This window comes from Thermobia domestica, chromosome 16 (assembly GCF_964235325.1).
Source record: "Thermobia domestica chromosome 16, izTheDome1.hap1.1, whole genome shotgun sequence".
NCBI classification, from domain to species: domain Eukaryota; kingdom Metazoa; phylum Arthropoda; class Insecta; order Zygentoma; family Lepismatidae; genus Thermobia; species Thermobia domestica.
In genome coordinates this window covers 156,989,068-157,005,500 of record NC_137469.1, presented here as the reverse complement: position 1 = coordinate 157,005,500, position 16,433 = coordinate 156,989,068, and the positions used below count along the sequence as shown (strand labels likewise).

General features: G+C 36.3%; 1 protein-coding gene across 3 annotated transcripts in view; it reads right to left on the bottom strand.

Moving 5' to 3' along the window:
• LOC145673479 (glutamate receptor-interacting protein 1-like) overlaps positions 1–16,433 on the bottom strand; it is a 310,017-nt gene that overhangs the window by 196,020 nt on the left and 97,564 nt on the right. For all 3 annotated transcript variants that reach the window (XM_081743214.1, XM_081743212.1, XM_081743213.1), the window contains exon 3: positions 7,380–7,451. In XM_081743214.1, the coding sequence (XP_081599340.1) occupies positions 7,380–7,451 (72 nt within the window). The remainder of the gene's footprint in view (positions 1–7,379; positions 7,452–16,433) is intronic.

Below are 16,433 nucleotides of genomic sequence, written 5' to 3'. Positions count from 1 at the left end.
GATAAACTGTAAGTGGGGACCCTGTAGATGAATATAAAATTATGAGGTTATTAATTTTAAAGTTGGCACTGGTCGAATTTCAGCTTAATTTGAGGGAATATTTTGCTCATTTTTATCGGAAAAATTAGTGTTCTTTCCTCGTACATATTTTATAGAGATATACATATCCCACTTTTATATGGTGATAAACTGTAAGTGGGGACCCTGTAGATGAATATAAAATTATGAGGTTATTAATTTTAAAGTTGGCACTGGTCGAATTTCAGCTTAATTTGAGGGAATATTTTGCTCATTTTTATCGGAAAAATTAGTGTTCTTTCCTCGTACATATTTTATAGAGATATACATATCCCACTTTTATATGGTGATAAACTGTAAGTGGGGACCCTGTAGATGAATATAAAATTATGAGGTTATTAAGTTTAAAGTTGGCACTGGTCGAATTTCAGCTTAATTTGAGGGAATATTTTGCTCATTTTTATCGGAAAAATTAGTGTTCTTTCCTCGTACATATTTTATAGAGATATACATATCCCACTTTTATATGGTGATAAACTGTAAGTGGGGACCCTGTAGATGAATATAAAATTATGAGGTTATTAATTTTAAAGTTGGCACTGGTCGAATTTCAGTTTAGTTTGAGGGAATATTTTTCTCATTTTTATCGGAAAAATTAGTGTTCTTTCCTCGTACATATTTTATAGAGATATACATATCCCACTTTTATATGGTGATAAACTGTAAGTGGGGACCCTGTAGATGAATATAAAATTATGAGGTTATTAATTTTAAAGTTGGCACTGGTCGAATTTCAGCTTAATTTGAGGGAATATTTTGCTCATTTTTATCGGAAAAATTAGTGATCTTTCCTCGTACATATTTTATAGAGATATACATATCCCACTTTTATATGGTGATAAACTGTAAGTGGGGACCCTGCAGATGAATATAAAATTATGAGGTTATTAATTTTAAAGTTGGCACTGGTCGAATTTCAGCTTAATTTGAGGGAATATTTTGCTCATTTTTATCGGAAAAATTAGTGTTCTTTCCTCGTACATATTTTATAGAGATATACATATCCCACTTTTATATGGTGATAAACTGTAAGTGGGGACCCTGTAGATGAATATAAAATTATGAGGTTATTAATTTTAAAGTTGGCACTGGTCGAATTTCAGCTTAATTTGAGGGAATATTTTGCTCATTTTTATCGGAAAAATTAGTGTTCTTTCCTCGTACATATTTTATAGAGATATACATATCCCACTTTTATATGGTGATAAACTGTAAGTGGGGACCCTGTAGATGAATATAAAATTATGAGGTTATTAATTTTAAAGTTGGCACTGGTCGAATTTCAGTTTAGTTTGAGGGAATATTTTTCTCATTTTTATCGGAAAAATTAGTGTTCTTTCCTCGTACATATTTTATAGAGATATACATATCCCACTTTTATATGGTGATAAACTGTAAGTGGGGACCCTGTAGATGAATATAAAATTATGAGGTTATTAATTTTAAAGTTGGCACTGGTCGAATTTCAGCTTAATTTGAGGGAATATTTGGCTCATTTTTATCGGAAAAGTTAGTGTTCTTTCCTCGTACATATTTTATAGAGATATATATATCCCACTTTTATATGGTGATAAACTGTAAGTGGGGACCCTGTAGATGAATATAAAATTATGAGGTTATTAATTTTAAAGTTGGCACTGGTCGAATTTCAGCTTAATTTGAGGGAATATTTTGCTCATTTTTATCGGAAAAATTAGTGTTCTTTCCTCGTACATATTTTATAGAGATATACATATCCCACTTTTATATGGTGATAAACTGTAAGTGGGGACCCTGTAGATGAATATAAAATTATTTGATTATTAATTTTAAAGTTGGCACTGGTCGATTTTTACCTTTTATGAAGGCAATATTTTGCTGTTATTTTCTGAAAAATTAATCGCTATATATATGAAAATTAAATTAGGTATTATACATGTTAGCATATTATGTGCATATTAAGTTATAGTCGTGAATCGTTATTGACATTGCACTAGAAGTACCGTGATTGGTTTTGATAGTACACATTTAAAATGTATACTGGCAACCCTGGGAAATTTCGTTTTGTCTGCGGACAAATGTCTGCTAGAATCACTGCGGTAAGACATTTGCGTATACAAGAGCATGGAGAGCTGTATGCTAAGAATAACCCAGAAATATAGAAAACTAATAATTATAGATTAGGAAGATGACAGGAATGACATAAGAAATTGACCTAGTTATCGGCCTGAATATAATTGCTAAAATAAAGGCATTGAAGTAGGAATAGGTAGGGCATATTGCAAAAAAAGACCGCGGGAACAAAGAAAATGGTGTGATGAAACCAAAAAGCACTATGGAGAAACATCGGAAAGAATTACCTACGGCAGGTGGTTGAATAAGAAAGACCTTCAGCCAGGAGTGGATCACAATGGATATGTGATATACTAGTATATTGGAGATTTCTGTTTTCACTCACAAATTAGGCCTATCACTTCTCTGTCTTTCATTTGTTAAGGCCTATCACTGTTCTCTGTCTTAATTTTTAAAAATATTTTTCCCAATTTAAATCCGAACAATCGATGTATTATAGTTGCAATAATTGAGATTTAAACTATTAGAAGTGGTCGTTACCCTAATATAAATTAATCTGCAAGGTAGGAACACGATATACTTTCATGATGCATTGAAATTCAATTATACACTTGATTTTGACTGTTTTTAAAGCAAATGAGATCTTATTCGACCATCCTTTGTCACCACCAAAACGAAGACCTACTGTTTAAAGTAGAATCTGAATCACGTGCTCGTACTGGAAATCGAACCCTGATATTCTGTGCAGAAGACTCGTTTGCTAACGCTTTTGCAATATCCACAACGAAACTCCAAAATATGCTTGAAATTCCACAACTCTAGTGGGAACCAAACTTACCGGACCCCCCTAAGCATTCTCGGCCTTAAATCTAGCCTACATGCGTTGAAAATTGATTGTTTTCTATTTATTGGTCTTTTATAGTTATTTATTTGAATGACTAATGTAACATTTACATATTTATCAGTGGCTTCGTATGCTTGCTTTCAGAAGAAATCTATTTACAATATATTGTAGCTCAATAACATTTTCCCCTAAACAACTGTCAAAGGAAAAAGAAAGTAATTATACATATATCAGGTGTTATTTAATTCCGAAATTGTAAACTATATTAATAAAGCACATTTATTTTCTTCCTTCCTAATAACATATATGGCCATAACAAAGAATGCATCGAAAATGTACTGCGTAATTGTTTCGCCCTTGAAACAATATGAGTCAGTCTTTTCCTGCGACAGGCAAACCTCTCCCATTTGCACCGTGCACAGCGCGCAAAACAAGTACAGGCACAGAAGCTCTATCTACCAACACGACTCCTCTCCTCTCCCACCGGCTGCAAGAAGGTAGAAAGAAAAGATGTTTCTTCGAGAGTTTTCAGTCACGAAAAAAGTGTAATTACCTAGTACGTACGGGTAGGCGTTTGAAGGGCTGTTCTATGAGGTAGGCTAACGCGAGAAAGAATCAAACCAGAACACGTAAACAGTGGGTAACCTCAAGCATGGTGACTTACCGGTACGCTATGTTGCCAAATCTGTTATCGAAATTACTCTGGGTTGCAAGCCTATATTAAAATAACTAAATTTTTTTGTTCAGTCGTTCTTCATTTCTATACAGGAATAAATGTCCACAATTATTTTTTATTAATTACTAGCTGAATATACCCATTCTTCCCATGAGTCAGATAAAATATCTATGTAAACAAAGTGAACAGCGAAAAAATATCGGTCATTTTCTACTACTTATACATATCCCTTTAAACGCTCCCTGAGACCCCCTGGTTCGAATTATTAAAAAAACCCGCCTCTGGCCCACAGTCGATGGGGGCTGTATTTGGAAGTCAACGCCTATGGAAGTATCACCAGTCATTTCACCGACCGCGAAAACTATGGATTTGACACTAAAATCGATCATTTTGGATTATTTTTACTGTCTCGGTATCCCCCCCGGTGACCCCGGCCCCCGGTTTTGGATTATTTTTACATATCTCGATGACCCCTCTATTATGACCCCCGTTCCTAAGCTGATTGAGGCTAAATTTCAAAGTAAACGCGATCTTAAGTGTCACCATTGATCTCAGCGACCGCGAAAACTATGGATTTGACACTAATATCGGTCAATTTGGATTACTTTTGGATTTTGGATTATCGGTCATTAAAAGCCTCCTCAGCCCCCCTAGTTCGAATTTTGACAAAAACTCATCGCCTTGGTCTGGGGCCTGAAGCAAGGTATCTGTGACCAAAATTTGGTAACTCTCGGTCAACTTGTATGGTCCCCAGGCCAGTCCCTGTAAACGCCACCCCTGAGACCCCCCTGGTTCGAAATTTAAAAAAAAAACCTCTTAGTCTTGATCTCGGGCCTGGACCAAGGTACCCTTGACCCAAATTTGGTAACTCTCGGTCCACTCGTCTGTTCTCCAGGCCGCACACAGACAGACAAACACACAAACAAACTCTTTATTTTATTTATATTAGAAGATTATTCTTCGTATTCATTGGGAAGGCATGTGACTGTGAGTACGTTGCAGAGCCGCAACTGCATAATTCATATCTATGAATAAATTATTTGTAAAATAACAATATTACTGGTTTAAGGAATCCAGAGATCATTGCTGCAGAAGCAAAAACTGTCCATCGTATTCTGTTACCTGAGTCAAGTTAACTTATTCTGTATTGTAACTAAAAATCTTCCAAAAATCCTACTTTTATACAGGGTATTTAAAAACAACGCCGACAACTTTGGGAGGTGATTCCTGACTCAAGCTAAGACAAAAAAAAAAAAAAAAAAAAAAAAAGTATAGACCAACCTGGATGCACAAATGCTTCCTCTCGAACCTATAGGCTGCCGAAAACATGAAAAAACGAAATTCAAAGCTCCATAGTTCCAAAATGATGGGATCTACTGTAGACGGGTCAAGACTGCACTTAGCAACAAATATGTACACTTTCCAAAAATACATGTATCAGAATCCTGCGGTACTTCCGCAATAATTTTTACAGAGGTAGCTGGTGAGTACTTCAAATTATATGACCGTAGCCGAACTTCCTTTATGAATATTGTTGCGTAAGTACCTATTCTGAAACATGTATTTTTGGATAGCGCACGTAATAATTCCTAAGTGAAGTCTTGATCCGACTACAGCAGGTTTCATAGTTTTGGAGCTATGCACATTTCATTTTTTCATGTTTTGGCAGCCTATAACTCCGAAAGAAAGCATTTGTGCACCCAGATTGGTCTATACTTTTATACTTTTTGTTGTATCTTGGTGTCAGGAATCACCTCCCAAACATCGTCGGTCTTGCATTGAAACATCCTGTATTATTTTCCAACCTTCATTTAACCCATTCTGTATTGTAACAACAAACCTCCAAAAATCCTATTTTATATTATCTTCTAATCTTCATCTTTCCAGAAATTTTCTTTCAGGCTTTCGAAATAGGCTGTCAACCTAAAACTCAAATCACTATCTAAATGGAAAGCTCTTCTATTCGCAGTAGTCCAGCCGCTAAAAAACACTCATAACACCGTGCATCAAGTTGTCGTATCGTCAGAGTAAATATACCGCTGAACATTACCAAGATGATGATTAGTTAACGGACCTAAATGTAGCCGGCACATAGCTTAAGGAGCAAATGTGAAATTATTACACCTACCACTTCCGCGATGAGTGACAACGTTGCGAAATGTCATAACTAACTCCAGAGATCAGTCGTAGTGCATGGCTCCAACATTAACACCCAAAAGAGCGGTCAATAGCATAAAGAGAACTAGAATCTGGATGTCCTCATAGGGTATAGCAAGCCATGACTCTCCTACACGTTGCCAAAGTTAATAGCTGTAGCTGGGGGAGATCTCTTGTATGATACGTGTTATGCAATCATGGACAAGACGTAGTCAATAGGGGAGAGTTCTGGTGAGCGCGAAAGCGAAGAGTGTCTTCATTTAGGAAGTGTAAGATATTACATGCTACATACGTTCGTGATTAATCCTGTTGGAAAATGGATCAGATATATCCACACCTCGTCTGTTGTAGTAACCAACATCCACCCTTCTTCCATCATACGACTCTCGTACAGTTCTCTGCAGCAGATTTTTCGTTGCACAACATAGCTGATTTTTCAGTGCATCAAAATTCACCTTATGGACCACCGAGGAAGCAAATTTTTGCAAATGGCATATTGGATGGTTGGTTGCTACACATGAAATTAGTTGGCCATAGTACGGCGTGTCGGTTGATTCTTCGACGCCGTCAATGTCTTAATTCTGCGCAAAACCGAAGGTATCAGCTTCACTAGGATCCCTTTCGGATGTGGCTTAGTCATACATAGTCCGGGGGTGATCGTATTGTATATCGTCGAACTATAGCATTCACAATGGAGTAACCAGTAGTGTTTGTGGTTTACTATGCTGAACCACAGACTGTATGCTCACTGTTTAACTATGCTGAAGCAACGAGGTATGAATCGAAAAGTTCTACAATGTATGTAGCCTTCCCAGAATCAATTTACTTTCTACGCCATTACACTTGTATCAGACGACTACCTTGTAAACAGACACGCTATACGCTACTGCCTTAGTGGTGCAACTTTTAAGTTTATGCGCTGCCTCTCAGCTGTACCGTGCAATGTGCGTCTTGTTTATGTGAAAGTTATCACCTTCTGTATAAACAGAATCTAAGGGAAGCTGGCAAGTATATTGTAAAGGTATTGGCTTGACACAGGATGGGTTCCAGTGTAAAGACCTTACTAGGGCAATGAACTTCCTTAATCTATAGAAGTGCTTTAAAATATAGAAGTGCGTGATGCATTGTTGACGGATTCACAGCTCTTCTGAGTTGGAAAGAACTGTAAAAGTCTGAAGAAGATCAACTACAGAAGAAATCAAGATGAATGAGAATTTCGTACTCATTGTTATTGATGTGCATATCTTTGCTGAATTTGTGGTGCCTGATCCACATTTAATGGCACCTTGTGTGGAACCTATGTAACATTCTTCGTAAGGTAATGTGCACCATTTAGTTCACTTCGTGTCAAATTCACATACCAAATATGTTTAAACAGATATACAGATATTTTAACCTCCAATATCTTGCATGCTGAGCACATTCGATCTGTTGAACCTTCTTTGGATATCGACTTCAGAAGAGCACTCCGACTCCTTCTTGTAAAATCACTCAGTGTTATGAACTGAAACTAATACTTTATGTTTGACTATTTCTGCATCATTGTTATAGAACTGACAAGAAATAGCTTACCTGCTATCACTATTCCCAACGTGGTTCCTTCATCTTTCGTAAGTTCCACTGTGATAGCTCCTCGAGGTTTATCTGAAAGAAATAGGGAACAGTTCTTACAAAGATTAAATAAGTCAGAATTATCATTTAACAATCTTATAGAGTTGGAGTATCAGCAATCGAGTAACTTACGACTTTTATCATTTTAACAAATTTTGAAATAATATTTTTATATATATGTTTGTTATGAATAGTATGTTAAAGATGTGCTAACTGTACAATTTGAAAATTATTTATGCTGTTTATAAATGTAGTTATATTACATGAATTCACGATTTATTTTGGAAAAACTTTTGACGAGATCGAGAAAAAAGTGGATTTGTTATCTTAAAATATATTTTGTATATTGTAAAATTACCTTGATGGTGAGCAATTTAGCACACGGGATTCAGAGTTTCACCCATAACCTTTTATTATAACACACAACGTCTCTCTAAGTATAGTCCGAGGACCAGTACAATGTTCTCTATGTAGTATATCTGGATAAATAGGTGTCCCAAAGTCTAGGCAGTCAAAGGTAAGATACCACAGAGCTCCAGGCAAGCTAAGTGGTTATGCTAAGGGATTCTGAGTGCTTAGGGCAAACAGAGATAGGTTTAGGTCCCGCAGAGCTCCAGGCAAGCTAAGTGATTATGGTAAGGGATTCTAAGTGCTTAGGGCAAACAGAGAGAGGTTTAGGTCCCGCAGAGCTACAGGCAAGATAAGCAGGCAGTGGAAACTACAGAGCTGTAGGCAAAATGGATGGTTGTGGTTAGGATCTTCCAGTGCTCGAGAGGGGTTGAGTTCACACAGAGGTCCCGGCAAGCTAAATGAGCAGGAGACCTCAACGCTCCAGACAAGCACAAAGGTTTTGTTTAGATTAGATCTCTCAGAGCTCTGGGTAATCTAAGAGCAAGGGATAACAAACCGAAAATGATGCCGATGAGGGTCTTATAGCGTGTTTTATACCCTTTTCTGGACAGTGGTGGCACTTAGTGTTCTGTCACGTGACTTGATAATGACGACGGCGCCTGTTGTCTGCTTGCGCATAGTGGTTGTAGTAAGAGAGCGTGTTAAAGAACTAAGCGGATAAACGAAGGAAACGCAGAAATACTAACAACGCTGTAGTGCCCTTTTAATATACACCCTGTTGTTAGTAATTCCCCACAGGTAATTAGCACAGACATTTTTTATTGTGCACCATCCCAGAATAACATTCTCACGTGATCATTTTTTAAGTGTATTACAAATCAGATAGAATATTATGTCAATAAATTGAAGAATAAGGTAACAGTTTTAAAATTCATGTCAACTGAAGAAAAAACAAACTATTTTATGATTCTGTGCACAGGATATGTTGAGGCAGCCCGCTATCCTCTTCATCTTCACACTAGAATTTACCCTTTTCAACAAGAAATAATGTTCTTCCTCTTCCTAATTTTTCATCTAATACTTCTATCATCTATTAAATAATACATTTTATTAGACTTCCAAACTATACCATGCATGTGCCGGACATCTTATAGAATAGTTTTGTCCGTCCGTCCGTCTGTCGACAGGTATCAAAGTAAAACCTATAACAGATATTGAGATGCGGCTATTTGCAAATGTTTCAAGGTCCCAAGGATAGGTTTCATCTCCTCCGTTAACACTCTATTCAAACTAGAAGTGGTTCAATTACACAGCGAAAATTGTGTTGAAACAACACAAAATGATTACCACGTTAGCGTGTTAATTGTGTATTAATTCAACACGAAGGACATCGTCTTCCGAGCATATCAGAAATAACTATCATCTGGCAGTGAGAATTTGCATTGGTTTCTATTGTTTGGTATCAGCAAAGATTTACGCATTTTATTTGGCATTTACACCAAACAACGAATAACGTTCTATATTTTTTGTAATCGATCACAATAATAGATTTATAAACTTCTGATTTGTCTGGCAACAGTTACATGAGTAGCATTTCTGCCATCTTCTGTCCTTAGGTGCTGAGACATAAGAATAACTGATAAGAAAAACAGATGGCAGGACTGCTATTCATGTAACTTGTTAGACAATTCACAGGTTTACGAACTATTCGTTACTTGGTATAAATGCCAAATATACTGCGTATAGCTTTCCGCATACCGAACAATAAAAACCAATGCAAATCCTCACAACCAGTAACGAGTTATTTCTGATATGCTCGGAAGGCAACATCCTTGGTTTGACTTAATACAAAGTGTTGTTTCAACACCTCATTTTTTGCTGTGTAGTTTTTTCAGGATTCAACGTTTATCGACATAGAAGGAAACTGGTAATAAATAGCTAGATTTTTTTTTGAAACGTTACAGTGTCTCAAGATAACATAACATGACTACCCCCAACTAACATGATTATACTACCAAAATGGAAGTAGTTGAAATTTATTAATTTTGGTTTCAATACTGATTTCCGTAGAGGAAAAATCAGCAAATTCTATCAAGATTCATTATTATTATTATTATTATTATTATTATTATTCAATCGGGTCCAAGAATAGTTTCTATCTGCTTCGATAGCCCTAAATTCAAACCTGAAGTGGGAAAAATTAGCCATTTTCGGTTACAGTGTTTATCGCAATAGAATTAAAACGGTAACAGATAACAAAAAGTGGGTTTGTAAACGCTTCAGCGTCTCAAGACAAAATATCATGACTTCCAAAACATTACCAAAAACAAAAATGGTTCAAATTAAGTATTACTTCCGGTATCAACGTTTATCACCATAAAACAAAAAGAGTAACAGATAGCGAGCTTTTTTTTTTTTTTTTTTTTTGTAAACGATTCAGCGTTTCAAGACGACATATTCTGATTATCCACAACAGTCTACCAAAACCGGAAATGCTTCAAATTTAATATTACTTCTGGCTCCAAAATTCATTGTTATAAACAAAAACCGTAAATACTAGGCCTATCAAGATGCAGTTTTTTGCAATCGATTCGAATAGGTTTCATCTCCTCCGCTGAAACTCCATTCAAACCGGAAGTGGTTAAAAGAACACATTTTCGGTTTCAACGTTTTATCGCTACATAAACAAGGTAACAGATAACGAGAAGCATTTTTTTCTCAAACGATTCAGCATCTCAAGATAACATATTATGACTATCCACAGCATTCTAGTAAAGTGGTTTAAATTTCTGGTTTCAATACTGATTTCCGTAGAGTAAAAACAGTAAAAGATATCTAGAAGCGGTTCTCTACAATCCATTCAGTGTCCCAAGAATAGGTTCTACTTCCTCCCTTAGTTCTCTATTTACATTGGAACTTGTTGAAATAACCTATTTTTGATTTCAACTTTAATCGCCATAGAACAAAAACACTAAGGGATAACGAGTAATGGCTTTTTGATATTGTAATATCCCATGTGAACTTGTTTACAAACAAATCCACGCATCAAGTGTTTATAAACACCACCTCGTGCTTCATCAAGAGGAACTTCCACCAGGGGGACCTGCAATCACCTGCAGGCGACGTTTAGCCCCTCCCACGGAGCAGAAGACGAAATGGAAGCAGCAGCGCCACCGCCACCCAAGGGACGCTATAAATTGGACAGAAGAATCCAGCTCAGACCAGTTTTCTGGTGACTCTCCTTTAGTCTGCTACGGGACTCTTGGAGTAACCTAACCCCAGGCCTCTAGTCTGCTACGGGACTACGCCTATCCTATCTCCTGGCTTAGCCTGCTACGGAGCTCTGTCTGGGAATCCCAACCTCAGCCGCTTAGCCTGCTACGGGGCTCTGTTGGCAACTTAACCTACCTCTGCTTGCTACGGAGCATTGGTTCCTTAATTCCACTCCTCTTAGCCTGCTACGGGGCTCTGTTGGAGATCCTGTCTGCGACCTTACGGTCAAAGACCACCTATACTCACCCTGATTATAGAGAAATCAATTTGTATAGTATTTTGTAAAAATACTTTTATAGAGGAACTTTTTATAATAAAAATACTGGTAGTGGGAGTCGATTCCGGACGCTCTTTTTATTCACAGCTCTACCTCTTCCTTATATATGAGACAAAACTACACAAAGTTTTACAATATGAATTGAGTGTCTGAGGAACAGTTCTATCTTTGATCTTATTAATCAACTGCAACCAATACTTATAGAGACACATTACTTCAAGTTTCAGTATTGAGTTTGTATAGTATGGAAGTCTTAGTTTCACACTGCGAAAGATTATTCAGTGGTTTTCAAAATATCCTAACCAGATTTTTCTTTTTCTTCTGTTCTTTTCTATACTTTTTCCACTTATCACTTGCTCTTATGTTCCATGCATTTTTTTTTTTTTTTGTAAGTTCTAATTTGCGTTAACCAGTCTTAACTGCCATGAAAGGTCTTAATTTCACTGCTCATGTAGCTACGAAAAAGGAGGAGGAAGAAGATAGTAACATTTACATTGGTTAAAGAACAGAAAAAAAGCACATACTTCCTCATTATTCCCTCGCTAAGAGGAAAAGAAAAATAAATACTGAATTATATGGCAGCTCCAATACGAAAACAAGTCTCCATGGAAAGAAACTTTTATTGTTTTATTAAGTCAATAGAGAAATGGTGTATTCTTAAGATGAAATCAATATCTTCTACATCTACATGGTACACCTTGACACATCTCCTCAAATTTAGTTACAATAAACAGCAAATTAACTTCTACAGCCTCAAGCTAATGACTGCAGTTTCCGGCAAACATTTTTGTAACAAGTGAAGCTGAATTTATACTTACTTAGATTGGTAAAGATAACATATCATAATTCTTCTATGTGGCGATCGAAAAATATTCTGAGTAACAACCCTGTAAAAATAACCTATATATATTGTGTCAAGAACACTTTACTAACAATGCAGCTAAGTCTGAAACCTTCCTTTTGAGATTAGATCAAAATTTATTATGCCGACCATAATGGTGAACAACCTTTCATTTTACCTTTGTAAGTTTACACTACAGAGTCAAAATTATACTTTTAATAAGAGGAATGTTGGCTTAGTGGTACAGCTCTCCTCTCTCCTGGGAGTGGTCAATGGTTGACCTGAGGCCATGTGAGTTTGTGATTATCATCATCGTGTCCGTAGGTTCTCGGGCTGCTTCTGTTTCTTCCACTATTCTCATTGCGCGATATTTTTAATTGTCATTCACTTTCATTAATCATCCTTCTGTTTTAGCTTATTATTATTATTATTATTATTATTATTATTATTATTATTATTATTATTATTATTATTAAACTATTCTGTCCTGGGACTAATAGGAATCATGTTTTCCTACGTTCGGATCTGAAAATGTTTCTTCCACGTTTCTCGATTTTTCAGTTTTCTCTCTTAACTCTAATATTCTTTTAGTTTTCTTATATTTTTCAGAACATCAATCAGTTTTGTATTATTCTTCTTCATATTTCTCGCTTTTCTTCCAACTTCCCCTCTATGACGTTATGTAGAAAATTTCTTCGCAAGATGTGTCCAATTCAACTGCCCTTCCTACAAAGGATACTGGCCGGAAAAGTCTTCTCTACTAATCGTTTTAAAACATCGCTTTACCCTCTCCGTCCATTTTATCATCTTCATCTTCCTCCAGCACCATATTTCGAATTCTTTCTTCTCTAACTTCCGCAATGTCCAAGTTTACGAACCATGAGTCCAATATTCCGTATACAGCACTGGGCCAGAGGAGTAATCTTTTCTTGTTGAACGCCTCTTGGCAACGGCAATTCTAGTCCTGATCTCTTCGGTACAATAAGAATCTCTCATCAAAAGACTTCCCAGATATTTTAAATGATCGACTTCTTCCAGCTCTCTCTGTTCTATTATAATCCATAAGAGCGTGTTTCCATGGGATATTCACATAACTGTCTATTTTACGCTGATTTCCATTCCAAACGGTTTCTCAGTGTCAATTATTTTATTGATCATTTCCCGCAGTTCTTTTTCGGTACTAGCTATAATAATCTTGGTATCTACATACTTGACCTTATTAATGATCTGCTTTTCAATCTTAAAATCTATGATTTCCCTTAATTCTTCCTTCATTAAGCATTTACTGTAAATGTTAAATAATCGGGATGACATTCTTGTCTGTTCTTTCTTCTAATCTCCACACTATTCGGTTCTCCTTGATTCAAGCGAGCTTCACTCTTTCTTCTGTGTACATTTGCGAATAAGTCAACAATTCCTCCAATTGACTTCGATATTTTGAAGTAAAATTTAGTCCAGTTCACCTGGTCGAAAGCTTTTTGTCAATCGAAGTACAAACACAACTCTTCCTCTACGATAAGAAATCGTTCTGATATAATTGTCATTAACCCAATAGCATCTCTGGTTCCTCTTTTCTGTAAACCAAATTTATCTTCCTTCAACATCTCTTCTATCTTACCTTCTATCCGTCTGTTCAGTATACGTGTAATAATCTTTTCAGTACAAAATAAGGCTAATAATTTTGTGATCACTGTATTTCTTTGCCTGTTTTTTTTTCTTAGGTAATGCGACCATAGTAACATCTAGAAAATCTTTTGCCCGTTGTCCACTCAGGTAGATCTTGTTAATAAGTAATGTCAGTACTTTCATTTCTCAAACAAATCAGTTGGTATGTCGTCGTCTCCAGTGGTCCTCCTCTTTCGCATGTCTTTAATAGTTTGTACTACCTCACTTTTCAATATACTGAGCCCTTTATCCTCATCATCCACCTCTTCCTCGCTTCAATTGCAATAACTCTTGGATGGTTCTTCTGGTCCTATAGATCCTTTATTAACTCCTCCCAGATTTCAAAGATTTGTTGATAATCAGTGGCTACATGACATTCATTTTCCTGGATGTAGTTTTCTTAGCTTCCCTCCCAATTCATGTGTTTCCTGATATATCAAATGACATTTGCCGCGCCTTTCAAGTTCCATTTCTTCACACATCTTTTCCATGTACTTTTCTCTGGCTCTGTCAGTTTCTCTTCCCAATTAATTAATCAGAAATGGGTCTTTGTTAAGTTCGCCTTCACTACCTGGGATGCATTTTATTATTCCTACTATAATTCATCATATATGGTATTATCGATAAATATTCATACAGGCATTCTTTTATCCAGAAAACTATGTATACAATACTGGTTCACCACGAAGAAATGTATTTCGTGTTTGTTACCGACTAAGCTAAGGCAGCCCCAACTTATCCATACATACTGGTATATTTTACTTCATAGCAGACGACTACTGCTTCTGAAAATTACGCAACTACTAGTACTAATCATACTAGTTCCTTACCAACCATAAAGAGATATATAAAATCGCTTACGATATATGGCTATCCAGAGAATAAAGGTTACAAACTAACGCATGGTGCCGTAATCGTATGCAAGGAGATTCCATCTTGTGCAGTGTTTAAAACACATATTAAATATAAGTGTCATACTCAAGAAGACTACCAAGCATTGATCGCTTATTGTAAGGAATTTCAACTGCAATATGCGTTGGAACTTGCTAAGCAGGACCCTGTTTTTAAGGTGGTCATTCGAAACCTCCCGATAGATTCGATGATTGATAATATTAAAACAGACTTACAGAATCGTGAATACCCAGTACTATCGGTAAATCAGATGGGGTCGTTGTCCTCCTCTTCCTCCCCTTTTCCTGGTTACGCTAAGAAAAACGAAGAATGGTCCTGAAATTACAAATCTAGAATTTCTGGAATTTTATAGCATTAAAGTAGAACTTATAAAGCTAAACCACACATTCAATGCTTCAACTGTCAACACTTGGCCACACTCAGTCATCATGTTATGCAAAATCTAGATGCCTTAAATGTGCAGGCACCCATGCCTCATATCAATGTGCAAAAAAGGACACAAACTTCTGCGACATGCATAAATTGCGGCGGCAGTCATCCAGCGAATTTCCAACGCTGTCCTACCATATTCAAAGTACTCAATAGGAAGAGCACTCAGAAGAAATTACCAATTAATGCTGACTTTCCACCTTTATTAAAAGGACTCTTCCCCTGAGAAATTGCCTGAGAAGAATCATTCAGCCAAACATCATATTGAAGCAGAAAGTGAAGCCACTATCAGTGATACTCTAAGAGAGCTTATCAATTTATTTCGAGACCTTCATCTCTCCAAAATATTGTCAGCAGTGCGGAAACGACTTCCTGCTCTTAAAGCAGTTCCTGATATTCTAACCAAGCTCTCCTTTTTAAGTGGCATTCTAGACGTCATCAGTTCAATCCAAGATTAAAAGCTGATAAATTACATACAGGACAGTAGGAATGACTAGATTTGTCAACGACAATAGATTTTATTGCCCCCTTAATTGCTTTTATGACTGTATACATTTGATGTCAATATGGCCGTGTCGGCCTTGGAGAGGCTTGGGGGAGGTTTCTGGGGGAAGTGGTTTTATTAGTTGTGCAATAGAGGTTGTTTGGAAAAGTGGAATGACCTTCTTTCTTGTTGAAACACGCTCCTATACGATTCTTGAATCGAAATTATAATCAAATTAGAATTAAAACTACGATTTAGATAATTAGAGCAATGGTATACGGCTTTGAATGCGATCCAACACGATATTTGATTGAGGATACGGCTTTGAATGCTGTTCCTAGCTTTAAACATGATTTAATACGTTTCTTGAATCAAAATTATAATCAAATTAGAATTAAAACCATGATTTAGATAATTAGAGCCTTGGTATACGGCTTTGAATGCGATCCAACACGATATTTGATTGAGGATACGGGTTTGAACGCTGTTCCTAGCTTTAAACATGATTTAATACATTTCTTGAATCGAAATTATAATCAAATTAGAATTAAAACTATGATTTAGATAATTAGAGCAATGGTATACGTCATTGAACGCGATCCAACACGATTTTGATTGAGGATACGGCTTTGAACGCTGTTCCTAGCTTTAAACATGATTTAATACGTTTCTTGAATCGAAATTATAATTAAATTAGAATTAAAACTATGATTTAGATAATTAGAACTTCAGTATATGGCTTAAAACGCAGTCCCTAGCTCCCACAAGGTTTTTCCCCATTAA